General features: G+C 37.4%; 1 protein-coding gene across 2 annotated transcripts in view; it reads right to left on the reverse strand.

Moving 5' to 3' along the window:
• Positions 1 to 608: 608 nt before the first annotated feature.
• Positions 609 to 27,687, reverse strand: part of CADM2 (cell adhesion molecule 2) — a 178,844-nt gene continuing 151,765 nt past the window's right edge. For both annotated transcript variants that reach the window (XM_042810409.1, XM_042810408.1), the window contains 2 exons: positions 2,262 to 2,387; positions 609 to 727 (listed from right to left, as the gene is read on the reverse strand). In XM_042810409.1, the coding sequence (XP_042666343.1) occupies positions 609 to 727; positions 2,262 to 2,387 (245 nt within the window). The remainder of the gene's footprint in view (positions 728 to 2,261; positions 2,388 to 27,687) is intronic.

The raw sequence follows: 27,687 nt of genomic DNA on the forward strand, positions 1-27,687 counted from the left end.
AAAACAAAAAATTTAGTGGATGGATAGTTGTTTTTTATCCCACCAAATCCAAGCACACAAAAAACTATTCTACAAAGACTTCTGTTTGTATTTCCTAGGGCATATGTCTCAAAAACAAGTTGCTTTTTTAATTATAGACATGTATAAAACATTCTTTGTAAACCTCTAGTCTTAGACTTAACATTTTATGTAAGTAAATTAGGTCCTTACCTAATAGTATTTGTTATGAATATTGTTCTATGACATACTAGTAGGGATCATGGTAAAAGAAACTGAAAAAGAAGAAAGCTGTATAACATTTAAAAATGTAGAAAACTTGAATTAAGATGATGATTAACATTGTTAAGGCTGTATATTCAAGCACTGTATGTTAAGAGAGCAGTGGATATGGATTTTAGGCAATAAGAAATGTCCTGCTTTATACACGATGCTGTAATTATAGAATGGGGATGTCAAGAGCTGATTGTTGGTATAAACTGGCTACTTAGAGCAGGTATACAAGTTAATAAAGATAGCAGAATATGGCAGAAATGAAGTCTGAAAAATGATAGCCAGTTTTCTCCACCATTCAGCCTGATAAGTAAAACTCCAAGATTCTAGTTCTGTATCTAAATGAAATACTCCTTTTTCTCCTCTGCATTGACTTGGCTGCCTTCTGCATTGATAATGGCTGTGTCGGCATCAGGTGCATCTTCAGCTCCTTTTGCTTCGTTTGTTAAATATGTTCCTATAGGAATCAGTACAACAGAAAAAAAAAAAAAGAAAGAAAGAAAGAAAAAAGATTAGGTTTTTTTAGATTTACATTGTATTATAGGAAGTACATTTCTAACAGTGCTCCAATTGCTTCATGAATGGATGGATACTTTTACATTTTTAGTATGGATGATACTGGTAGGTTGAGCTTTCTACTTTGTCCATGAAATATCTGTAGTATTAACACTGGTAATCCACATGCACAAATTCACATCTACTCATAGTAAATTAAAGAAATACCGTAATAGAAGACCACCTTTTATGTAACTGCAGTAGTATGCAATACATTTTGTAATTATAGAATAAATGATAAAATCTTGGTTATTTAATGGAACAACTATTCACAAAAATCAAATCAACTTTGAAGATTCAGATATTCATAAATGAAAAAAAAAAAAAAAAAAAAAAAAAAGACCACTTCTTTTTCACATGATTTTACCTACTCTTAAATTTTACTGAATTGTATTACGGTCATTTCCAGGAATTACAAAACTGAGGTAGTTTCACTAACTAAATCCATTCATATTATACTAGCACACATTTTCATGATCAGGAAATGAATAAAAAGTATTGACCTTGACAACCACTTGCCCCTTTGTGAAAAATGTAATTTATGTTGGCATAAGATATATATGCTTTTGTTCAGAAATTAAAAACAAAAGAGGCACATTTCTACAGGTTTATTTTTCCCCTACATGGTCCAATCAAATTAAAACGTTATTTGCATCAGCTGATGTCTGCTAGCCATATGATTATCCTACCTAAATGATTTAATGAGTTAATACCAATACTAATCCTTTCTTCTAGGCTTTTTTTTTTTTTTTGGTGAGGATAAGCAAGTCAACTGGGTTTTAACAACCCAGTCCGCAAGCTATTCAGAGGTTAAATCTCACAAAATGATTTCGGAATTAACTAGGTCAAAATGGGATCACAGAGAGGCTTAGTCAGAAGTCAGTGTCACTCCATCCCTCTTATCTCTGTTGGTGGTGGGGATTCACAATGAAAGGAATAGAATTCTTAAGGTGAAACCCCTGCATAAGGTAAAGCTTGACCTGGGAATGAAGCTCTTACTCTGGTGGGACCGTTAGCAAAAGAGCTAGTGATCTGGAATTTCACAATCAGTATTTAAAATTATTTTTTAGTGCTTTTTAGAAGTATCAGCACAAGAAAAATCTTGTGTATGTATATAAACATGCATCTGTTGACTTGATATACTAGTTAATACTACAAGATTATATAATCAGGTGTCTAGAGCTAAAGGCTAAAATCAAGGGTCACTCTAAATCAATGATTTGTGACACGAACACATAACTGGACATCCTTTGCCTTAGCTAGTCCACTGAAAAACTGGACAGAAACTCAGAGACTTCACTCATGATTAGAGTGTGAATGGAGCTTTCTTGTCCAAACCATTCATCAGATGGGGGAAGGTGAAAGGGAAAAGCATTCCCAAGTGAAATCATGCCTTGCTTCCAAAAGGGATAGAAGTTCCACTAAATCTATCCTACCTTTATGTCTTGCCAGGTATCGACCAAGGAGAATTATAGAACATAGCGTTACAAAGACAACTACAGCCACTATTCCTCCTATTAGAGCGTGGTCAGGTCCGGTCTGTCCAGCCAAAGCATTTGGATCTACAGGGAGAAACAAAAACCAAAAATGGTCCTACACAGAAAAAAACTGACAGGAAAAAATCACAATACCAAGTTTTACACTGATCATCCTGAAAATAGGGCATTTCCCTCTTTAATATTTAGCATGGTTATTCCCACATTTACTACCCATATCTTATCAACAACACAGTGCCACTTGTATTCCCAGACTGTCAAAGCCCTGAGGACATCACAGTTATGAAAAATATTACCTTCTTCTTCTTTGGCAGAGGTTATTAAATGGGAAAGGTTTCTGGTTTTGTCCTCGTCATTTTACAACTGAAAACCTGGCCACAGCTATTTATAGAAGGAAAAACAAGGAACCGAGAATTGGGGATCAGATAGCATCAGCAGAATAGTGTCTGCATAATACATAATTTATAGACCTGATTCTCAGTGGGGAACCCTTATATATTCTCTTCCTCTCATTCCTATCCTATTGCACCAGAAATAAAAAGGCAGATAAAGTGCAGCCTTGCAAAGTCCCTCTGCACATGGCTGAGTCTGCATGAATTTGGTCAGATAAAGGTATCGGGCAACCTGAAAGATCATCATTCATTTTCAAGCCTCGGTTTGAGAGTTTACAATGAATACTCAATTAGCACACAAACGGAACGAGCTGTAATATATTCAGCAGTGTATTCTCATGTCCACTTTACTAACTCTGGACAAGGTGCTACAATGAATGTTGTCAGATTTGAGCCTTCTGTGCTGGTCACCTGTCTATTCTGCTGGCTGGTGCTTTATGAATGTTGCAAAGAATACTGGGAAATGACACTATTTAGAGGTGGGTAATTCTCTGGAACTTTTGAACAATGAATGAGCAATCTTTGTCAGCTGAAATATGCAAAAGGAAGAAAATATTCCATCAAAGAGTCATGTTAAGATTTCCGTTTTGATGAAAGCGCCTCAGCTACATGGTAATAGTAATTCTCTCAAGATGCTATTAGCATGTTCTCTATGTTGCCGTCAGTCTATACACACTGTTTCAAGGGCATTTCCCTTGTAGCAGCCATTTATATTCTACAAGTAGTCTGCAAACAATTTCTTTTTGCAAAACAGAAAGGCAGAAAAAATATTTACAGATAAAAGAAGGCTACCCTGCAAAGACAATTAAAGTGCCTCTGATAATGCTTAGGAAGTGTGATTGTGTGACGCCACAATTACATTATGCTGACCAAGATCACCGTTTAATGGTGAGATGTATTTATATATCTACATACACACATATGTATAAACATAGCATTATTCAGATGAAATGAAAGAGGCATGCTTTCCCCTCTCTTTGCAAAACATCAGCCACATGGAAACTCAAAGTTTGCTGGAGCACACAGCAGTATGGGTCTTAGTAATAGATACTGTTCTGCTCTTTACAGTCCCCGAACCCCTGAAGCATGGCTTCCTCCCCTGCTGCTGGCTTCAGAACTCCCAACTGTTTGTCTTCTGGCTGCTAAGAGGACTTACGAAAAAATGGCCACAGCACTTCTGCAGACATCACAGCAAACTAGTTAGGAGCCTCAAGAAAGCTGGAAACACATTGTAAAGTCCACTGTCCCTGCCCCTTCTCCATCCTCATGAAAATTCTGGCTCGCTATGTTGAGGAGGGAAGTTCAATTCAAAAGGCCATGGGCTCTATTTTGATCAAGAAGGACCCTCATCTCTGTGTGCCAGCAGCCTTGCGGGAAAAGGCAGGAGGGCTGAAATCTCATCCTGCCAGAGCCACAGCTTGGAGCCTACAGCCATCCTTCCCCAGGCCTTGCAGAGGCTCTGCTTTCAACAGTGCTTAGAAGGCAGTGATTACTCACTTGAGAAAATGGAAGGTGACAGCTTGCTGCAGGACTTTCAGTCTGCTTGAGCCATCTAGCAAATTCCTCCTTCTGTGGTGCCTGTGGCAAAGTTGCTGTAAACCTGCTTCCAGCAGCAAAAAGCAGCAACAATTTTGGCACTCAGGAAGAGCAATGTCCGTAAGTGCTGTATGTAATTTGCAGGAGATGCTCTTCCCCAGAAACTGGGCAGGAGCAGGATGAATTTGTTTTCCCACTGATATACTTACATACTTGCTAATATAGTAGCATTAAAATTAACAAGTGAAAGGCAATATTTTGAGGGATAATATCCTTCCTGATGTAGAGTATAATACAGAGAAGGACTAGCATTGCATTTCATCCAGAGGTACTTTTTGAAAAGCTGATTGCAGCATACAAGCTCAATACCCAGATTTACACATCACTCTTATGTGAGCTTTAATAAGCACTGCAGACAGAAATTGTCGCATAAAGGTAATCACTATACACTGAAGTGAATATGCCTGTGTTTTCATCCTCAAGCGCTTTCCAGCATGTAGGTCCTTCCTTCAGCATACCTGATGCAGTGGACTGCTTATGATGAAGATTAATGAGATTCTACTGTTCCTAAAGATTGATATTTTTAGCCTTAAATTTTAGTTTTTCATTGAAATGCAAAAATAGTATTGTATTGCCATTGAGAGAGAACTTTATGTTTCTCAATTTTTGTAAGATTATATTGATAAATATCGTCACAGAAGACTATTCACAAAGAAACTGTCTATGAACTACTTTCATTCTCAAGAAGCCAAAAAAAGAAGATCCAGGGAACTACAGGCCAGTCAGCCTCACCTCTGTGCCTAGCAAGATGGTGGAGCAGATTCTCCACAAGGCCCCACTAAGGCAAATGGAAAATAAATACCAAGTGATTTGTGGTGACCAACATGGTTTCACAAAGGGCAAGACATGTCTGATAAAGATGATAGTCTTTCATGATGGAGTTATGGTAGGTAAAGGAAGGGCAACTAACATCATCTACCTGGATTTGCACAAAGTTTTTGACAATGGATGAATGGACTACTTGTTGGATAAGGAATTGGCTGGATGTCTGCACTCAGAGTTGCATTAAACGGCTCAGTGTCCAATTGGAAACTGGCAATGAGTGGTGTTTCTCAGAGATCAGTACTGGGACTGGTGCCATTTAATGTCTTTGTAGGCTGTATGGACAATGGGATTGAGTGCACCATAGCAAATTTGCAGATGGCACCAAGCTGCGTGGTGCAGATGATATGCCAGAGAAAAGGGATGCTATCCAGAGGGACCTGGACAGGCTTATGCCAACCTCATGAAGTTTGACATGGGCAAGTACAAAGTCCTGCAACTCATGTGGGGCAATCCCAAGTACAGACAGAGGCTGGGTGGAGAAAGGCTTGAGAGTAGCCCTGAGGAGACGGATTTGGGGGTCTCAGTTGATGAAAGACTCGATTTGGCAATGCGCACTTGCAGTCCAAAAGTCCAATTGTATCCTGGATTGCATCAAGAGAAGTGTGCCAGCAGGTTGAGGGTAACCCCTCAACCCCACCCCTCTACTCTGCCCTCATGAGTACTGTGTTCTGGAGCCCCTAGCAGAAGAACTCAGTTGGAGCAGGTCCAGAGGAGGGCCATGAAGATGATCAGAGGGCAGTAGCATCTCTCCTATGAGGACAGGCTGAGAGAGTTGGTGCTCTTCAGTCTGGAGAAGAGAAGGCTCCAAGAGGACCTCATAGCAGCCCTCCAGTATCTGCAGGGGACCTACAGGAAAACTGGGGAGAAACTTTTTATAAGTGCATGTAATGACAGGAGGAGGGAAAATGTTCTTTTTACTGCAAGTGGGTAGATTTAGACTAGCTGTTAGGAAGAAAATCTTTAGTGTGAGGGTGGTGAGACACTGGAACAGGATGCCAAGTGAGGTTGTGAATGACCCTTCCCTGGAGGCATTCAAGGTCAAGCTGGATGGGGCTTTGAGCAAACTGGTCTAGTGGGAGGTGTCCCTGACTATAGCAGGAGGGTTGGAACTACATAATCTTAAAGGCCCCTTTCAACCCAAACCATTCTATGATTCAGTGATTATTACCACAGAAAAAATAATCTTTTTAAAAGAAAAAATGAAAGGAAGGAATGGAAGGAAGGGAAAGAAGTGGAGAAAGATCTTCACAAGAAGCCAATATTTTTGTGGGGAAACAAGCATCCTTTCATAGCAAAATGAAAACCTGCACAATATAAACAATGCTATGAACAGGAAGTGCTTCTCATAGAAATTTTCTCCTCATTGAAAAATAATGTTAACATTAAATATAAATATGCTCTACATTATGCATGCTGTGTAATGCACTATACATTTGCCATTCATTAAATGACCTAAGCCCCATGCCTGAATTATAGATCTGGAACTATCTACCATCTCATAAATAATTACAGTGTCAAAATGTTCCTGAACAGTAGCCGAAAGACAGAAAAACAGGGGTTTGGAAAATATAGCATTTTGTATTTTAGATATTTATAGAGTGACCATACACAATCTTCCAAGTGCTCTAGGCGTTTTTATTACTAGCTCTCTTCAGGGAGGATGCCCTTTATTATCTTCATGAGTTTTACCTGGTCTTAGCCTGCCACACTCGTAACTCCAGTAAATAATGTCTTAATTATACAATTGTGCAATAAATTCTCATAATCAAGGGAAGAAATAAAAAAGGGATTAGTTTGTTAGACTATTTTCTACTGCAAGAGCACAATAAACTAAAATAGTAATTGCTTGAGACACAGAAATTCAAAGATCTTTATTAATCTAGATCTTCAAAGATCAGTTCTTATACCGTTTATTTTACTCTTTGATTGGACTAAAGAAATCTTGTAGCAAGACAATGCCAGTAAAGCCAAGGAGTCTTTTTTTTTTCGTTTCTGTCCTAAATTTAGGAAGTACTTTCGAAATACTGATTGCTGATACAGTGACATTTTCAGCTTCTCGGATTTACCCATTACTGTTTGTTCACAGACTTACAGAGATAACATACTTAAAATGAGTAAGAGGAAAGTAATAGATCATTCATTAAGAAGTGAAACACATTGGATAAGACTTTACACCTATTAAATAAGGAGATAAGTGCATTTTCTGACTGAATGACTAAGTTTCAGCGTAGAATATTTTTATGTGATTTCACACATTAGCTAAGCAGAGAAATGCTGAAACAGTTTTTCATGCTTTTGCATAAAGTATATGATAATTATCCATCTAATTTCATTTTCTTCCTGCATAAGTTTCCTTTTTATTTATGCACAGTTGACTTGACTGAGCAGGCTGCAGGAAGGGGTCACATAACCCTTTTCCAAGCAATGGGAGAAAAAGAGCTGTGTATGCTGAAATGGTAGCATATTTTGGGGAATATGCTCAAGTAGACCTCTTTATTGTAAAACTTAATTTTTGGCCCTGGTGATGAACTAAAAAAGTTACACAATAATCACTTTGAGTATGACATGCTCAGCTTTTAGGGACCTAAAGTAATCATTTGTTTTGACCATTTATACTAAAAGAAAAATTGGAAATAAAGGCTATAATTTGCTCCAGAGCTTAAAATGCACTCTCAAAATGAAGACAAATTAAGCAGACATTATTTGAAAATAACTGTTCCTTAAGGCTGGGAAAAAAAAGGGATGTCCCATTTCTGACAAGTGCTGAAACCCCCAGCCTACAGTCACTTTTACTGATTTCACGAATAATCCATTACTTAGGCAAAATAGGACTGTTCCAGCAAGAAATCCTGTGGTGTAGCACCAAGTCACAATTTATGTGTCAGCACAATCTCTTCAAGTAATTCCTCCTCCTTTTCTCAATTTCCAGGGCCTGTTATCATTCCCAGTACAATTTGCAAAGCATTCATACTTTGGGCAAAGACACTGTTTAAATGGCCTGGCACAAAATCAGATCAATAAAGCAATGTGCATTTGGGGTTGAGGAGATCCAAAGCACAAAAAGAAACCCCACCTTGTCCTATTTGAAGAGTGCTGAGTTTATGCAAATGGAGAAGGGTAAGGTGAGAATGTGCGGTGGAAAGCAATGAAAGCTTCTGGAGAAAATCTAGCAAGGAACCACATCTACATGTTCGAGTACTTTTAAGTGCCTTTGTGAAATAAAATGCTAAAATTACAGAAAGCAAGTAATGGACAGGACTCTTTAGTTCTTCCTTTTGAATTTTGAGAAGTTCACCAGTGAATATAAGCTAAATTAGAAATATTCCCCTTCACTAAGACATATTTCAGCTGAGCTTCCTAAAGAAAGAGAGCTTTTGTGAACATGCTCTTTCATTCTCTTCAAATTGCTTACTTAGGAACTATGGATCAATTACAACCAATTTTAAGAGACAGTATAGATCTCAAGATCATTGTTTTCCTGTAACTATCCTGAAAGAACAGGATGCCGCAGGAGCTCAGACCTCATTAGATATCAGAGAACCTGCAGAAAGGATGCCTTTAGAAAAACCCTAATAGAGACAAAAAGCTTCATACAAAATCTGTGCCCTGAGATCAATTCTTCAATAAAGGTTTCTCCCCATTGTGATTTCTTTGGCATATAATAAAGCACAGGTCCCTTTTGAACCTTTTCACACCGTTAGGAGACATTTGTAACACCTCAACTCTTTCCCCAGTGCCTTCTTGTCTCATAATTGGTCAGCTCATGCTGCAGCATTTAGATAATTCAGTTTAAAAGTCAGTCAACAAAAAAAAAAAAAAAAAAAAAGACTAAGGAATTTACTCACAAATATGGATATGGATAGTAGGTAGGGCTGCATTGACAGCTGACAAGGTGTTTGATTTAGGAACAGGAATAGTAGCTGTGGTGCTGTCTGTGATAAGTGCTTGTGAGGAAATTTTACCCATTTTAGCATCTTCATTTGGGCACCCCACAGCTCAATTTTCCCTTCCTGGCCTGGAGTGCTGAAACAGGTACTTTTAATCTCATTTTGTAATATGCCACTAACCACTAAAATACATGTACTTGAAACTTGTGAAAGTATTGTTAAGGAGGAAAAGAAAGTTTTCTAAACCCTCATTTAAATTGCAAAGAGTAGCTGCCCAAAGGGGTTGGTAGTGAAATTTGTTGAAAATGTGTTTTGTTATTAACCAGTTTTGAACTTAAAATATGTGACAGCCTTCCTTTTACTTCAGTGCCTGAAGCAAAGAAGAACAAAACAGAGTGCTAATATGCAGCATATATAAACTGCTGTTTTAATAGGAGAACATCATTAACCATAGAGAAGACAGACAGAAAAAAAGTTCACTTGTAAACCTTCAAAAGAATTGATAGCCTTTTCTTCTGGTATTACCACAGTAGCACATTTGTCACATTTTGCCTCTAAATGTTTTTTCTTTCTCTCTTTTTTTTTTTTTTTTTTCTTCCCCCATAGCACTGAATTATATATACATTGCTATTAAGAAGAGCCCACATCCCAGAAGGATAAAAGCCTCACTAACGTGTCAACAGATGAATCTACAGCTCCTTTTGAGAGATCATGTTGTTCTCATGAATCTGAGATTTCTTTCAGTGAAGGTAAAACATCACATCTTCTGATGTGTATTTGTGAGTAAGGGGCCCTTGTCCAAGGTAAATAAAAATATTACCTATATCTATTACTGATTTTTTTTCTTTTGGTGCTAATAAGAGAGCTGTATATCTACACTGGGTAAGAAATGGAAAATTTAATATTTTCTAGGGTCCTTAGAGCCTCATTCCAGATTTTCTGCCTTGTCTTTTATTTCATTGACACAGTTACTCAAAGTTTTTTCTTTTTTTTTCTTTTTCTTTTTCAATCGTTCTTTAAAAGCTCCAGCTTTCTGAAGGGAACACGTCTTCTAATTAGAGCACACAACAGACTTCTCTTATTGACATTATATTTCGTCCTTCAATAAACTCATTAATTTCTTTAGACCTTGTCGTAGAAAAACAAACAAAAAACCTAATATCTGCAAACTTTTCATCTTTCTTTTTGTAGAGAATAATGAAGAGAATAAATACTTGCAGACAATCCAGCTATAACTTCTGGCTACTAAGGAAGGGGGATGTGGGGGAACAGAAAACTGGCAGAAATGACTGTAAAATTTCTGTTAAGCCTGTCTTTCCAAGTGAGTTATATGGTAGGCTGCAGCACAACAGCCAGGTGATGGATTAACTCTGCTTCCAGCATTTTAATTTTCGTCTTCTTCTGAAGTTCCAGAATGCTCAGTGTCTCCCTCCATTGCACAAACAAAGCAAAGCAGATTGAAGTTTGGAAACTACAGCCTATTAGACATAAAAAAAAAAAAAGAAAAAAAAAAGAAAAAAAAAAAAAAAAAAAGCCAACCCTACCTAGAAAGTCAAGATGCATGATTTCCTATTTTCTGAGAAAAAAACTGCATTTTGTGTCATCTTTCCTCTAATGACTTTCCATCAATAAGCATAGGAGGATCTCTGCTTTTTTTTGTTTTCTTCATCAACAGTTAAGGACAGACACCAGCTGGAGTAGGTGTGCATATGTATGCACAACTCCTTTTCTTGACACCAGAAGTTAATTATCTATGTAAATAATGAATAATTCCCTAATTAACACAGAAACTGGAGATGCCAGTGAACTCTCCTGCTCTCTTTGTTGTAGTACCTTATAGCTGTGACTTTTGGTCACTTCCTACAGATTTCAGCTTGCCAAGCAGAACATGCAGACAAATGTCTATATGAGAAGGGGAGTGTGTGTGTATGCTCAGCAGGTTCTGAACTCAGGTACCTCTTGCTGCCATATGGTCTCTTCCAGTCTTATCATTTGCAGACAATGAGAAAGCCATGCCTTGTCACCACAACTACACATCACAAACTGTGATCAGATTGTTTAAAGATAATCCTTCAAAGCACTTAATAAAGTAATTCTGCTAGCCAGTAGCTTCTGGAAAGTAGTATAATATTTCCCACAATGACTTTTTTTGCCACTTTGTCTTTATGTTTATGTATAAACTCCCTCACAAATTGTTTTTCAGAGTTCACAGTACCACCTTATAGCTCAACTAAACCTTCTACCTCAGGTAAGCAGTGCAAGAAAGATCAACTTTCAGCTAAGAAATGATATTTAACAAATGTAGAACTTCAGTAAAGTGTAGATATAGAGGAAGTTGTTCCCAGTGGCAGAAGCTAGAGTAAGTAAGGCAGAGAAGCAGACTTAAAGCTAGCAGAGAAAATCCACGGTTGTATAAGGGACAGAGAAGCATGAGTGGATCCACAGTTGCACAAGGTATGGTGGATTTAATCAACTCAGGAAAGTTTTCAAAGGGAGAAAGGCAGAAGAAAGAAAGGCAGTTTTAATTTATTTGAAGAACAGTTCTAATTAAAACTTACTCCATGCTGGAAGAAAACCTATTGTTCAAATGAATTCTTTATGCTGGTCATACTAAGTTCTCCTTACCAAAACAGATTAGAATAATTATAAACCTATACAACATCAAAATACCTCAGTAAACCATCCACTCACAGCCAGAATCTGTCACCTTAGTCATGCTGAAGAGCAATTTAATCTGCCGTGAGATTACTCAGTATGAATAACTGCAACAGAATTTCCTCTTCGGCAGTTAATAGCATATTTTATCTGTCAATATATCTCTAGAAGATTAGCCAGGCATACTTGTGGTTAGGGTAACTGATCCAAGGAAGGCTGTTGACTGGCTCAGATCATCTCAGAAATAGAGAGGTGAGAAACATTAGTGGAGATAGACTGTTGTAATTCTAAGTAACAGAAAAAATGAGTAAATTATTGGGAGGAAGGTGAATACTCCTGTTAACATTTTAGGCATCTTTTATGGCCATTTTAATTAGGGCATAAAATCCTATGTAAATTCTTTGGAATAATGACCACCTCCGTTAGTGAAGTTTCTGTCCAAGCAATAAGACTATCTTCAATTTGTTGGAATTATTGCCAGTGGTTCAACTGAATGCCATCCATTCTTCATGCCAACTCTCTACTAATGGAAACAACAATATTTTCTTCATTTAATAATGACATGGTTGGTGGAATTCAATATCTTAACCAAATTTTCCCCTGGGAACATTAAGACTTTGTTGTTTTCAGAAGTCTTAAAGTTAAATACCATCCAGCTATTAGTAAGAGATTGTTTACTCTTACTGCCATTGATTGGTAATGGATTTGTTATGAATAAGGTTAGTCTTTGCTTTCCTAGAGGACTGTTGTATTCATAAAAAATTATGCTGTGCTAGTTTTGGTTTATGGGGCTACTTTTTTTGAACTCAGCAGCATGTGTTCATTCCTAGCAGCACTCACAGTCTCTGTTGTCAGCACTGTTAGCTGCAACACATGAGGATTCTACCATGGGGGTCACATCCACACTAGTATGTAACTGACAGATTCATTTCCTACCATCTCTAGAGACAGACACAAGGACTGAAAAATTCAGAGGTCCAGTGTAATTACTATGTATATTTCAGATTAAATAAATGCGATAAAAGCCTCCATCTGGCTGTTGATCAAACGTGCAAAGGCAGGCTGATTTTCAGTGACATATTACAATATGTCTCTTGTAACAGTCCCAAATGCCATCCTGTAAATTACTTACATTTGGGATTACTTGACTATGGCAGACAGAAATATTACTCACTGCTTAAGTGTTGCCTCCTGGGAGTATGAGAGACATGGGCTAATCTTAAAGTTGTTAAGCAAGGCATTAAGAAATAATGGGGCCATGTTTATTTTACTAAATGGCGATTATGCTCACACTATTTGAAGACAGCAAACCCAATTTAATAGCAGCCTGAGCTGGACTCTTGATGTTGAAAAGCCATAAAAAGTCTGAAACCTGGGAAATAAGTGTAAGCGATGTGCTGGAACAGTTCCTGAGGAGAACTTTTTAAAAGCAGAACAAAACACGTCAACAACTTCAAATTATGTGCCATCTGTTGACAAAATGGAGGTCTCTTTCTAGACAGAAACTCTGAGATTCAGAGGCTGTTGATAAGGAAAATCTCAAGCAGATACCCAACAAAGAAATAGAACTTTCAAGGGAAAAATTGAAAGTGATACTTCCATTTCTCCTGGAGGTTGTAGTTGGAGCATGGAGAACCATCACCACGTTACTGAAAGTCTTTTAGAGAGATTATGGTAAGAAAGAAAAGCTGGAAAAAAGCAGGAGAGATATTTATAGGGCAAGTAATCATGGTACGAAGGTCTGTTCATTCTTATGACTTAGAGCTCCTTAAGGTTTACAACTCTCAGAGCAACAAAAAAATTAATTCAGAATTGAAAACATCATAAGCATCATTGCTTAACTTAAAAGAAGAATCCTCTTCCCTAGTCAAACTGCAGGTATTTCTTGTTGGCAGGATTATGCTTGTCCTCACTGAACATCTATTCTGTCCATTAAGTGTACCAGAACACTGTATAACAAGGGCTGTCTACCAAGGACAGCTTTGGCCCTTCAAATTCTTGTTGGAAAGCCCAGAAGAACAACTTATTTCTCTATATCTCTTGAAAGGACAACATCTTCACAACACAGTGGTAAAAACTGATTTTCCTCCAGCCACTTATCTGGAAAAAACTACTTGAAAGCATTCACAAACCTAGTAAGCACTTTCTAGTATTTTTGGCTCTAGAAGCATTCTCCTTATCTCCTATTTGATGACTCCAGGAAGTAACTTCCTTCTTTTTCCTGTTTGGTTCTCATTCTATTTTAACTGCAAGAGAGTTTTCTTTTACTCTGAATTGTCTCATTAGCCCACATCACTCAGCATCCAATTCTACTTAACTGAAGTAGTTCACTAAATGCCATTTCCTCTCAAAAGGTCTCTAAGAACTTAGTCCTCCCTCTGTGAAAGCACAAACAGAGAATGTGAATGAAAACAAGAAGGTTCCAAACAAAGCTGTTGTTTGGATACTACTACTACTTTCCCAAGTATCACTGGCCGGCGGCTTTTCATTGCCTCTTTCCTTCTTCCCTTCCTTCCTTTTTTCCTCATCTTTTCCCTTTACATTACATCCATGCCAAGGATGTAATATTCCTCTCTGAAGCATTCTTTCAGCTTAAACTGATGAAAAATAAAGATGCACTCCTAAAAATGTGATTCTGATCATTATGACATATTCGATGCAGTCAGCAAAATGTTCATTATGACCATCTCACTAACACCTGTAACAATCTCTGTCTTGATAAGAAACTAGCAGGTATTACATACAGCTGAAAATTAGAGATTCATTCTGGCAGGTGAAGCAGGTATAAACCCTATACATTTACTTAAGTATAAAACCTGAAGTATAAGAATTTTAAAACTTTAGCAAGCTACTCCTTCTTCTGCAGAGGTGAGATTCATGAATTTGTGACAGCTTCTCTGCCACCAGGACAGCTGGGTCTGGCTCAGCTATGGCCTCCAACCTATGGAGCTGGGCAACCCATAATCAGAATGCCCCTTGCTGGCAGCAGCCTCTCATCAAAGCCCTGCTCATGCCACCTGGGGCAAGCAGGCAGCATGTGGCTTGTTCCTGCAAAATCTCTTCCAGTACTTAAGGTAGAAAGTTGGTGTTTGTTTCCTTTCTTAACTGTATGCAGTTCAGAAACTCATGACATGTTAGGCTTCATCAGCCTGATGATTGTGCAGCCTGCTCACACTTGTGAGCTGTCCATCCAAAACACCTACTAGTGGTGCACTTCAAGAGGAAGGTTCATTTTTCTAGTGATAGGTGTGAAAAATGCAGATTTAAATCCTTACTGTGCAACAAATTTGCACGAACTTTGACAAAGTGTTTTCTTTAGCTGTACCTCTGTTTCCCTAAAATAACATGTAACTCAAAGAATAAAGAATGATTTTGACTCATAGAATGATTCATAGAACAAAGAATGATTTTGAGGTACTGCGGTAGCAACAATGAGGCAGGCACTTGACCTGTCCTTAGGAGCAATATCCTAGATTTTGAAACATTTGAAATGTATTTTTGTGGCTTTAGTTTTTACTAAGCTTCTGTTGGATGTATTTTTATCTTGAGATAAAAGGAAATCAAGTATCTATGATGGCGTGTTGCAATAATTAAGTTAATGGCTGGATCTCTTTATTTCAGACAGATGAGACCAAACAAGATGACCTTAGACAGACACATTTCTAGATGTGATTCACATCAGGTAATTGATGAAGAAAAAAATTAACACAAATATGGAAATAAGCCAGAAACAGTATGAGTCAACTTCCAGATTACGGGAACAAACATGGATATATTAGAGATGTTGTTAAATGCTCTTAAACAGACATGAACGAGCCCTTGGTTTCATAAATAATATTGAATTTAATAGGAAAAGTTGTTCCATTTTAGCCCTAGAATCACTGAAGTTGCAAGTCAGCTAATAAAAGAGTGTAGTGGAGAATTAATGTTTAGAAAAATGAACAGCTACAGCCTAGCTACAGCCTCCTGTTTTCAGTTTGCCTTTTCATCCAAATAATATCTAATATTTCATCAGTACCAATAATTTTTTTGCAATATAATTAAACTTAGAAAATCATGATTAGAACTTTGTTTTATCTATTTATGCCAAATTCTTAAAATCTTAGTAAACATTTAAAGGTTAGTTCCTTTACCATTATGTCAATCAAATTCAGCAATGCATTTTGTACATTAAAATTTTATCGAGTGAGCATCTAGCATCTAGCTGTCAAGGTTTCAATGAATGGTATTACAAGCTAATTCTACCATTTCTGTGATACTGAGCAACAAAAAGCTATCAAAACAATCACAATGAAATGCCATACAATGTCACTGTTTTAAAATTGTGCATTTACAGCTACAGCAATTTTTCTTAATAACTACAGTAATTGTTCGAACATACCAACATGTTATATATTTCAAAGGATGTTTGCGTCTTTCATTGCTGCCATAGGGTTTATGTAGTTAAATATTCATATGCTACAAACTAGCATTATTTCAAATACTATAAAGGCTCCACAAATACAGAAGTTGCCATAATACATTTCACATATATTAAGCATAAAAATCCTGGTACACAAAAATAAAAGTGATCACCAAACTCAGCCTCTGCAGAGGTAAACTTGTTAGTGGATGTCTGCAATTAAGAAAGTAAGGGTCACCATGGTCACTGGGGTCTGGAGCACACAGTGTGTGATCTTTCTTCAGCTTTACAAAGGGAAAGATAAGAGGAGGAAACATTACCAGCTGGTATCCAGAACGAGAAAAGAAGATCAAGTCAAATTCCAACTAGATATTCATAAACTTTTTCACCACAAGGAAGTACGCAAACTGGGGTTGTGTGATCTCCAAACTGGATGTACATAAAACTGACATGAAGGACGCCCTGAACAACCCAATATACATCTAGACTTAGCTTGGATCAAATAATCTCAAGAAGACTGTATTTAATTCTAAGATGCTAAGAAATGGGTGGCAAGCTACTAAAACTCAAATACATGGAAAAAAAAATTGATGAAGAGCTTTTCGGTATTTCTGCATCTGAATAGGAACATAGAGTTAGTATTAAACTAGCAACTTGCAGATGGATGCTAAAATTTTATCATTGCTTCAAGATGTTCTGATCTTTCTGTGTTGTTTCACATTGTTGCCATCACTTTTATATCGATACTGTCAAAAATTCAAGAGGCTCTCCAATTACTTTTCTCCTGCCTCCTAGTAATTGACACACTTGAATAAAGGAGCAAGTATTCATGTAAATTCTTAGAAATGATGACACAGAAAGTAGCTCTGTGTTGGCAGAGGAAAACCCTGTATGATAGAAAGGGCCTTGTCTTCCCCTTATAATTTATTCTTCTTGGAACAATAAAAAATAGGGTCACAAAAGCCTTCCTGAAAAAAAAAAAATAAAAAAAAATGTATTCCATACTAGATTATTTCAGATATTTTATGAAGCATTGTACATAATAAGAATGTCAAAGATCACTATATTGTTCCAATGGACTTTCCATTAAATTATGTTTACAATTACAGAGAGGTTAGATTTGCAAACAAATGAACTGACATTTCAGCTTTCTGTGGGAACTACTGTATTTTCAGTTCGAGGACTTAAATTTTTTGGCCAGCTTGGCAAAACTAGTGTGATCCTGCTTTTCCAGGTAAAGCAAGGTTTATTTATAGCAAGGTCGGTTCATTTGAAATCTCTGGTACCTTTTTACTCACTAGAGAAATTGTTATGCAAGTAAAGCTCTGGATGGTGTTGTTTCTCTGTAATAGCAGGGGGTAAGAACCAGCAACCACAGAAATTGCCTTTCAGACTGTCAGACTTGATATTCAATGCACAAACATTTCGTAGATAAAAATATACTGCAGCTTATCTCTATGTAATAACACTGAGCATGCATCTTTCAAAGAATTCCGTATGCCCCAAACACAGCAGGGATTCAGAGATGGGGCTACCACACTGAAGCTCTCATCTAGCAATATGACAACTAAATACATGGTCCCAAATCTTCTTCAGAAACCTGGGAGATTAAATTCTACTGCAAAATTTCTCTCACACCCCAAATGCTCCCAAATGCAGTGGAAAAACATTGTGGAGTGCATCCAGCATCTCTTCTCTTCTTGCTTACTGCAGTCCCTTGCTCTTTGGTAATTTGACTCCAGGAGAGGAAAGTTTCTCAGAAAATCTGCCAGTGTCAGAATATTTAGTTCTATTTCCAAGAGTTTTCTGCCTACCACTGTCCTTTAGTGACACTACATTTTCACGAAAGAGGCACATACACACCTTCGTCACAGTGTAATTTAAAAGTGCAACTAGCTGGCTGCAAAAATCCTGCTACTGTCTTGCTACTATGCTATCTCTATTTCCTGTTACTGCTTTGGAAGTAAAGCACAAGTTCTCCTTATCCCAGCAGTAACTTCTATGAGACTGCTTGAATTTTTTTTCTTTTTAATGTTATTGTGTACACAGGATGAGATCCAGATGCATATTTAAATATCTTTAATGTATCTTAGGACAACTTTAAGCAACAAAGTCTTGAAATAATGATCACAAAGGCATAGCTTAAACCATTTAAAGGACAGAGAGAAAAATGTGTCCCTGACAAACACATCCTTGGATAACTAACATGCTGTACTGTCGATGCCTAGAGGCACCACTGTTTTGGCTGAACTGATCATCTGGGTACCTGCTTCCATCATAAAGTTGTTTTAAATTCACAAAGTAGGTGTCTCTAGCCTAAGTTGCCTCAGGGCTCAAATGATTTGTCTTACTTCAAGAATGTTAAATACACACTTGAAAACACTGAATTCAAATCAAATTGCACTAAGAACAGGCAATTTTATTCAAGATGCAACATGAAGAGGAGCAGAATCATCATGTTTCACTGGGGCTATTGAGGTTAGCAGGGAATAATGGAGTTTTAGTTTAGATGTTAGATGAGAATTATTTACTCACGGAGTGGTAAGGCACTGCCACAGGCTGTCCAAACAAGCTGTGGTGACCCATCCCTGGGGTGCTTATGGCCAGGTTGGATGGGGCCCTGGGCAGCCTGAGCTGGTGGGGGGAAGTCCTGCCCATGGCAGGGAGTTGGGTTTGGATGGGCTTTAAGGCTCCTTCCAATCCAGACCATCCTGTGATTCTACTATTCTCTGAATATTAAAATAAATACAATTCTGGCAAGCATGAAAGAGGTTGAAATCAACCTCATACTATGGGACACTACCTTCAGACACAAATGAAGTCAAATCCCTAGAAGCTGACAGGCATGTTATCTGAGAGGTATGGTTTGTGACTTTGATTTTGGAAAATACCAGTTTTGATCAGAACTGGCTCGGAGTATAGGTACGGTGAATACATGAGTTGTTGCACCAAAAGAACTGCTTGAAATGCTCAGTACTGACTTCTTCTGTACCCAGATACCCAATAGCAAGCTCCGAGTATCAGATTATTTCTTCTTGGCATAGTTCTCTGTTGACTTGGTATCTCTATAACGGCAAGTTGCTCCTGGGCAAAAAACCCATGAGATGGATGCAATGGTACCTCCCTTGTCTCCTCTTTCTTTCATGCATGAGCAAGTGTATGCTGACCAGCAAACTGTACAGACTGGCCTTGGGCATGGTCAAAATGTTCAAGCACTTCTAACAAGATACAAACTACTTTTAATTGGATAATTCTTCATCATTTTCTGTGAATGAACTAGAATGTCATATTTGAATACATCATATAGAATGGACATAATAAAATATTCTGCAGCTTTCTGTAAAGATCAGTTTCACTTCTAACTATACATTAAATTAAAGGAAAAGGCTCAATTAATATATATATAAATATATATACACATATATATTTGTATATAAATATATACACAAGCACATCTCCTGTCTCTTCAGAGATGGAGATCATCAGAGTTGGTTTTATGCACATTTGAATTTATTTGATAGGGTATATTAGTCATGTTCATGATTATTTAGTTAAAACAACTGATTTTTAGCATCATATGACAGTAATTTATAGTTTATTGATTAATTTTATACACTGTTTAAATTTTTATGAGAACATATTAAAAAAACTGTGCATGTGAAATCTTCCAACGTTTTCTTGTAAGCACTGATATTTTGCTGATGTTAATTTCTTGTTATTAAAAGAATATCTGCATGAACTATAAAGACAGTTAAATGTATATTGCATTTTCTAATGTTGTTTAAATCTGTCCTAGCTAACACATTTGTTCTTTCAGACTCCATTTACCTGCACAGTGATTATCAGACAAATTACTGTAGGATTTTTTAGCCAGATTCCTGTCATTTCACAGATCAGATTCAGAAAGAAGAAATTGTGTTATTCACCCTTTCCTGAAAAAAACAACAAAACCTGCCCAGAGAAAACAATGGTTTTAATTTTCCAGTATGTCCATGAAGAACCATGCCAGCCAACCCTTTAAATAAATGCTGATATGATTGAGTCCTTCATCAGAGCCTTAACCACGAACAGTCAGATTTGGGTATGCTTCATGCTTGTTTTACTCAAGGATCTGAGGATGCAGCCCCAGAAACCATTAGACACTATGCACATTTCAAATTTTAAAATATTTTAAACAACTTAAAGCTACTACTAATTTTTGTTGGCAGACAGATGTTTCTTGGGCAAAACAGACTACTTTTGGGAATTTCTTTGTGTGCAGGCTGGCCAAAGACAGAATCCAGTCTAAAAAAGTACTGAAAAAGTATTTGTCTCATACACATACTTATTTCCTGATATTTAGCATAATTAAGTATATCACCAAGAAGATTTCCTGAGTCAAGTCCATAATCTTTAGTGGAAGTTGGTCACTGCAACACAGAGCAGAAAACAAACTCGAGGAAGTAGATGTAGTCTGGCTGGGAATAACAGCCGCTGTGCTGGTACAAATGTAGTGGCCATGCTCACACAGTAAAATTTCAGGAATGGTAATATTTGGAATTTCAAATTGCATATTTTGGCACAAGATCTGCTTTACTTTTTATAGGTGGAATTTTTTAGAGATCAGAAAATCTTTATTATCAGCTGTCACAGGAGACCTATTTTAACATGTTGACATGTAAAAGAGAGTATTAAAAAACTTGATCTGGTTAATCCATAGATTCATACATAGGCAAGAATACAGAAAAGAATCAGAGTTCAAATTACGGCAGCAGTAATATGGATAGGGTTCCTTGAGTGAAATAGCACCCAGTATAGGAACTTCACAGTAGTGTCCCTCAAAGAGGCAACAGTGTGTAAGGGATCCATGCCACATCAAAAATTCAGACTCAGAGGCTGTTAAAAGAGAACAAAATGAATGCTTTGAAATGATCCAATACATCACTTTGAAATATCTCATATGCATCTTCTGAGGAAGCATGAAAAATGGTGTCTGTGTAGCTGACAACAGTATTTTGATATCAGATCACCCTTTTTTTTGTGATAGAACCTGTGTGAAACCAAAACCAAAACAGTCTTCCAAAGAGCTACAAGAAAGACCTAAGACACAAAAGGACTGATAATTATAACAGAACATAATGAGCTGAGTGTAATTGATGGGGAGTCGAACTGTTCCTTTAAATCAAAAAATCAGATGTCATTTTGAACACTTTTAGGGAGAGATATTTCAGTACTAACATTTTAATATTGTTTTTACACCTAAATTATACAGGAACTCTTTATTCCCAGAACACCCTGAAAACTAGATGACTCATTTCAATAGGTTACACCTCATGAAACGTTTTAAACAAACTTGCAAATCAATTATAGGGAGACACATTAAGCAGAACGTGGAAATTTTAGAAAAAAGCAACAGAGGTATGTTATTCTTTACAGCTTTGTGTGCATGTATACGAATACATGGATGACATATTTTAAGAAATTTCAAAGAAACAGAACAGATTGGAAAGTATGGAAAAAGGAACAAAGAATCTGCACTATGATCATAAAGCCCTTTCTTTCAATTTTTCCCATTCATTCTCTTTGTAATTAAACAATGTTCACCAACAGTAATACATGCACACTCTTTGATTTGTGGAACCTTCTACATATCTGAACACTTTAAAATTCAACGGAAAGGGTTATTCTGTCTTTGGATGAAATTACTAGTACCATGAATAAGTGCTGAATATATTTGTTCTGGGCATATAGTAGGGATGGGGAAAGGCAGATTTTCAGAGATTTCTTTAAAGAATAACGAATTAAAATTAATCTGCTGTTTTCTTAGTGATTGCTTTTACTTCTAGTAGCAGGAGTTGGAGCGTCAGATATATGTTTCATTTACCTCTGTCTCCATCATTCAAGGAAGTTAGAATTAGTGTTATAATCTGATCTTATGCTTGCTTTCTCCAAGTCCTGTCACTTTACATGTAATGTAAAAGAAATTATAAGAATTTATTGAAATAATGCTAGGAATTAAGATACATCTTTGGATTGCACTTCCACTCTTTTCTATTCTTACAGCATTACCTGCTTGTACATCTTTGTGTTTGTTTGGTTTCTTACATGCACGCTACCAAGGGAGAGACTGGGCTTTAGGAATGTTCCTGACTGCTTAGCATGCAAAATGCTGGGCCTATTCCCCACACTGCAGGTGTTGTCTCCTCTGAGTAGGGAACCAGAGCTAAGCTTTTACCTCTTCATCAGTAAAAACAGTGAAAATAGCTAGGGCACAACCGAGCTTCATATTCTGCTTCATATTTGGCATGTTTTCCTAATTGTTAAAGCCAGAATAACAGGCAATGCTCTAGTAGTATGATTAACAAAAAACCAGATCACAAACAATACATAATTTTGGATTTTTTTTTCCTTTTCTTTCCCCCCTGTTAGTTCATTGCTTTACTGTTGCTGAATTCCTTTTGTTTTCAGAGAACCTCATTTTCTGTCCATTGAAGCAAAACTGAAGAAAAGAAGTGAGAAAATGCTGGGGCAGCTAGGCAGGTAAAATCCTTGTAAATCCTACTCTGAACAGTTTAATATTCTGAATCCCTGCTTCAGGGAGATGAAAACCCTGTCAGCAAGCTCTGAGTTGCACTGCTGTCTGAGTAGGAAGAGTTTACTGTAGATTTGGAAGCCTGACTTTAAAAAAGGCAAAGAAAGAGAATGAAATTAAGATTCCTTTGCTATGCTGAAGCTTTCCACAACACAAGCCTCACTGATAAACAAAAATATAAACACAGAGAATTTAGAAGCATTACAAGTGGTCACAAGCTGCTGAAGGTCTCCACTTAATTAGTATTCAAACTACTAGTGAACCATCTAGCTCATTTTGATTCATTATGAAGCATTACTGGAGAAACAGAAAAATAACATAATTCCTATTGATTAAGACTGCCATTATGCATATTTGTATAGGCGTCAAATTCTTTTCAAGTTGCTGGTACCAAGCCAGGATTCCAATCTCTGCCTCAAGCACGCAAGAGACTCTGCTGAAATTAAACTTTAACATTTCCATTGCAAACAAAAAAATGCCTTCAGAGTGCACACTTGGTTCAATCGGTAGAGACTTCTCTGCACTTAACTAGTGGAATAGAAGTGTGGTAATATGCCAGTATGTACATCTTAACATATTTAATGTACCTTATGTATTATTCCAATTGTAGCCCTGTATTAATCTGTGATATCACATTTCTTTTTCTTTAGCAAAAGAAGACATAATTAGGACACACATAATGGATAGGTCAGGAAGCAGCTCAATACCTTTCTTGCCCAACCATCTCAGCTCTCCAGAACAAACCAACCCTGAATATTTCCCCACCTACTCAATGTACCACACGCAGTATTTCATACATGAAGTTACTAGGTTACACTCACAGGGCTTGGGCACTGTAAGCTACTGTTATTTGGCAGCCTTCAGTGATGTGTAGAAGCAAGGAACCTGATCAAGATTTGCAGAAACAGGTCATTCTGTTGAAAATGTCTAAATTAATTATTCACTTCTACCTGATGATGACGCTCTAGTTCTTTCCAGTGATGCTTCACTCACTCATAAACAGGAGAGTATTGACTACGGAGTCTAAAATGCAGCTGCTCTACAATTTTCAGGGCTAAAAGCTGCTGCTTCTGATTCATGACTGCATGTGAATTAACTGTACATCTCCTGGGAGTAGGGTGGACTGAACAGGATATGTGTCTTCTTAGCAAATAGAGTTTAATATCCAGCACTTCAGCAAAACTAGAAACAGAAAAATAGCATCCTAATAAGTCATAAGAATGCAACAAATACATTGCTGCTCTGTATTAGGGAGTACAGCTTGAGACCTGGAGAGAAACATGCCTCTTCTCAGTCTTTGTGGAAAGTACAAGAATACTGCTTGAGCAGGTTACTATTGTCAAGTATTCATTCATTAGAGGCAATAAGATATAAGAGCTTTGTGGATGCATCTCAGGTATGAAAAGCATCACCTTTTCTGTGTGATTTCTGTAACTTCCAATGAGCAGCAGAACTGTAATAAAATAGTTTTATTATATGGTCTTCCCAGAAGCACTCCTGGACACGAAATCAGTCTGAATTTTACACACATCACCAGAAGGAAAAGGGACAGAGAAGAGTCTCTAAATACATAGCTCATTTTCCCAACTAAACCAAACCAAAAAGACAAACTAGAAAAAAAGTAAAAAAACAAACGAATTATTAACTTTTGTTCACTATGCAAGATCACAATATTTATGGCTTGACTTGTGGATTTTATAACTTCTGAGTATAAGAAACATGGCGATTTTTGGTGGAAAAAATACTGCATATGTATGAATACCCATAATGTACTCCTTGTTCACATAAATATATATATCTGTACTATATTTCAACTTGTAACCCCCTCCATGTGCTTCATTTTTGTATTTTTACCATATTAGAACATACGGCTTTCTGGCTTTGCTTACTTTTTGGTTAACTGTGGGACAAGTACTGCTATTACAACCTTGAACCTCCATAACACACCTCTTCAATACATGGTATTGAAGATACACAGGCCTCAAGTGGAAAACCATTATTATTTCCTTCAGAGCAGTGAGAGTCAAAACTGATGAGCACACTCTGTGTAACACTATGATTTTTTTTTCTTACCAATGAAAATTATATAGAAATTATATAGTAAAGTGTGTGAATGCCCTTTTCATCTGTAATGTATATTTGTGTTACTAGGAAGGAGGAAAACTTTTAACTTGTTTTTTATGATTTTATAATTCCCTTGGAACTGTATGACTTGGCAATAAAGAGTCTGAACTTGTAATTCATTCTGTTAAAACATGCTACATTGTAATTATTCACAGAAATAACGGTGGAATTGAGCTGCACTCTTGAGCATCTCTGTCTCTCTCATGATGATTAGACTTTCACTGGGCTTGCAAATAAAATCTCAAGATTTAGGGGTAAAACATGCACATTCTGTAAAAAAAAATACCCACTTTATTCAAAGACATCCTCCAGGAAAGCATAAAGCACTTTACTGTTATACAAGAACATGCATAATAAGTTGCCCATTTACTTTTACATTTTCAGCATTGAAGCCTAATTAAAATACACTGTGGAGCCCTAAAAAAGAAAAAAAAAGAAAAAAAAGAAAAAAAAAAAAAAAAAAGCAAAAAAAAAACCCAGCATTTTCAGTGGCAAAGAGTTCCAGGATTTTGTTTTCAAAAAGCCTTCAGAGTTTACCCTTATCCTAGCCTTAAATTCAACAGGAGTGGATAAATTTAATCACGTAACAATAATTCTTTGAAACTGTAGAGTACATTAAATCATTTGCCTGTACTCATTAATTGCCAGACAAACTCTAACTGAAACTATAACTGCTTTTTCTTTTCTCAGACTGTAAGAAAGCAGTGGTTTTGGTTTTGAGTTCCTTACAAATAATGCCCTGAAATCACAGGCACATTTCCCAGGTACAACTAGATCCATAGAAGGTAGGAAAACCAAAATATTCTCATATTGCATGAAGATGTTTTAAAATGAATATATTCCAGCTTACTTTTCTTCACACACAAAAAATAGTTTTGTCATCGAATATATAGCGAATAGTCTGTCATAAAGGCACCGTATGATTTAACAGCCCAACAGTTATTAAAAAAAACCAAATATTAATACTGAAATTTGTAATTGGGATGTTTTTCTTCATCTGAATGATGATCAATGTGAAGTTAGTATTTTTTTTCCTGTTCAGAAAGATCTTATAACATAGGAATTGCTGTAGTATATCAGAAAACAACATTGTCTAGAGAAGTTTCTTTTATATTCAGATGAAAAATGCAATACATAAAGTTCCCTTGTTCACCCAGCCATTTTCTGAGTCCATGGTCTAGAAACTTTCTGCATTGGTGACTGTATTCACATCATTCACTTTTTTCATGTCATTTCTAATTTATGAACCTCTACCATCTCCCCTTCCAGCTATCTCATTTCCAAGCTGAAGACTGCTAGTCTGTTTAATCTTTCCTAACACAGAAACCATTTTCAAACAGCAGTCATCCTTCTCACTTTCTCTTTTTCATTCTATTCAGATCTTTTTGATGGCAGATAACCAGAACTTCACGCAGTATGTCAGATGCGGAGACACAGCATTAACCATGCAAGGCACACTGTAAGATGCGCCACTTAAGATTTGATGCAGCATCAGCAATGACTGCTGTTTGTCTTTCTGCTCCTAGTGTACCCACATTCTACTTGCCTTGTGGTGTGGTCACTGAATCTTGATATGTTTTCAAAGTAGTGGCTACAATGCCTCCAACACCTCCTTAAGGAGTACCATCACCAGTTAACTTGGCCCTTACATTCGCTTTACAGGTTTGTACAGTTGAGTTGATTTTCTAGAACAAGAAGTGCTTGCATTTATTTACTGCATTATTGTCATTAGATATTTCTGCAACTGCACATTATGACTACGCAAAATCTCTAAATTACTTGAAGTCCCATGCTGACAGCAGTCAGCCTTCTGGTGGAGAATCTCTGCCTGCACAGCCTCATCCTGTCTTTCCTCCTTCTCCCTCTTAGGGGGATCATCCTTTCTCTCCTAGGAAAAGTGAAAGACAGTGCACAGCAAAGAGCACATGTTGAATGACAACATCGACAGCACTGGAGGGAGCTATGCCTCCAGTGCTATGGTATTATGGCTATGACTCCAGACTATGGTACTCCAGTAGAATCACTGAAGAATTACAGAATCATAAAATATCCCAAGATGAAGGTTCCCACAATGATTGCTGACTCCCAGTGCCACGCAGGACCACCCAAAATCCAAACCCTATGTCTGAGAGTGGTGTCCAAGTGCTTCCTGAACTCTGGCACTTGAGGCCATGCCCACTGCCCTGAGCAGCTCGTTCCGTGCCCACCTGTGAGAATCCTTCTCTGTTTTTTTGGCTCAAAGCTTGCTTCCTGAGGTTTTTCTTGTGATAAGACTCTGAATGATTTGTTGAGGAGGCAACTAATAGGTGCTAACCGTGTGACAATGGATATCGCTTTGGGAACATTTGAAAGCCCCTTCCCCCAGAGCTGCTTGCTCTGTAGAAGAGCGGATGAGAGTGCTCAGGAGTGTTTACTGGCGGAAGATGTGGCCTATGACAAAACAGCTCCAGCTAGGTGTGGGAAAATTGGGGAACGATACCATCGTGTTCTGTGAGAAACAGGATGCAGATGGGCACCCCTGCTCCCTCTTATCTGCTGGCAAGGCCCGGAAGATGGGAACAAAGGAGTTTTTGCTGAGATCCCAGAGCCAGAAGCTGCCACTCAAAGGAGAGCTGACTCGACCACTTTGGATTTGAGCTGTCACTCCAAAGACAGCTGACTTCACCACTTTGAAACCATTGAAAAGGGGCCATCATCACCGTTGTGTTTCGTCGTCGTCGTTGGCAACAGGACAACTCTGCCTGACGACCCACCGCTACTGAAGATCAAAGACTGAACTATGAACCACGCTGGATCCATGGTGGTAACTATGTCCCTCCTGCTGCCTATAAAGACTCCTTGCCTCTTCTTTCCTATCTTTTCCATCGCCCTCCTTCCCCTCCCCAGTACCCTAATTCATAGTAGTGTCCGTCCT

This window comes from Centrocercus urophasianus, unplaced genomic scaffold, assembly GCF_019232065.1.
Source record: "Centrocercus urophasianus isolate 14NV4802_14NV808 unplaced genomic scaffold, USGS_Curo_1.0 seq_12, whole genome shotgun sequence".
NCBI lineage: Eukaryota > Metazoa > Chordata > Aves > Galliformes > Phasianidae > Centrocercus > Centrocercus urophasianus.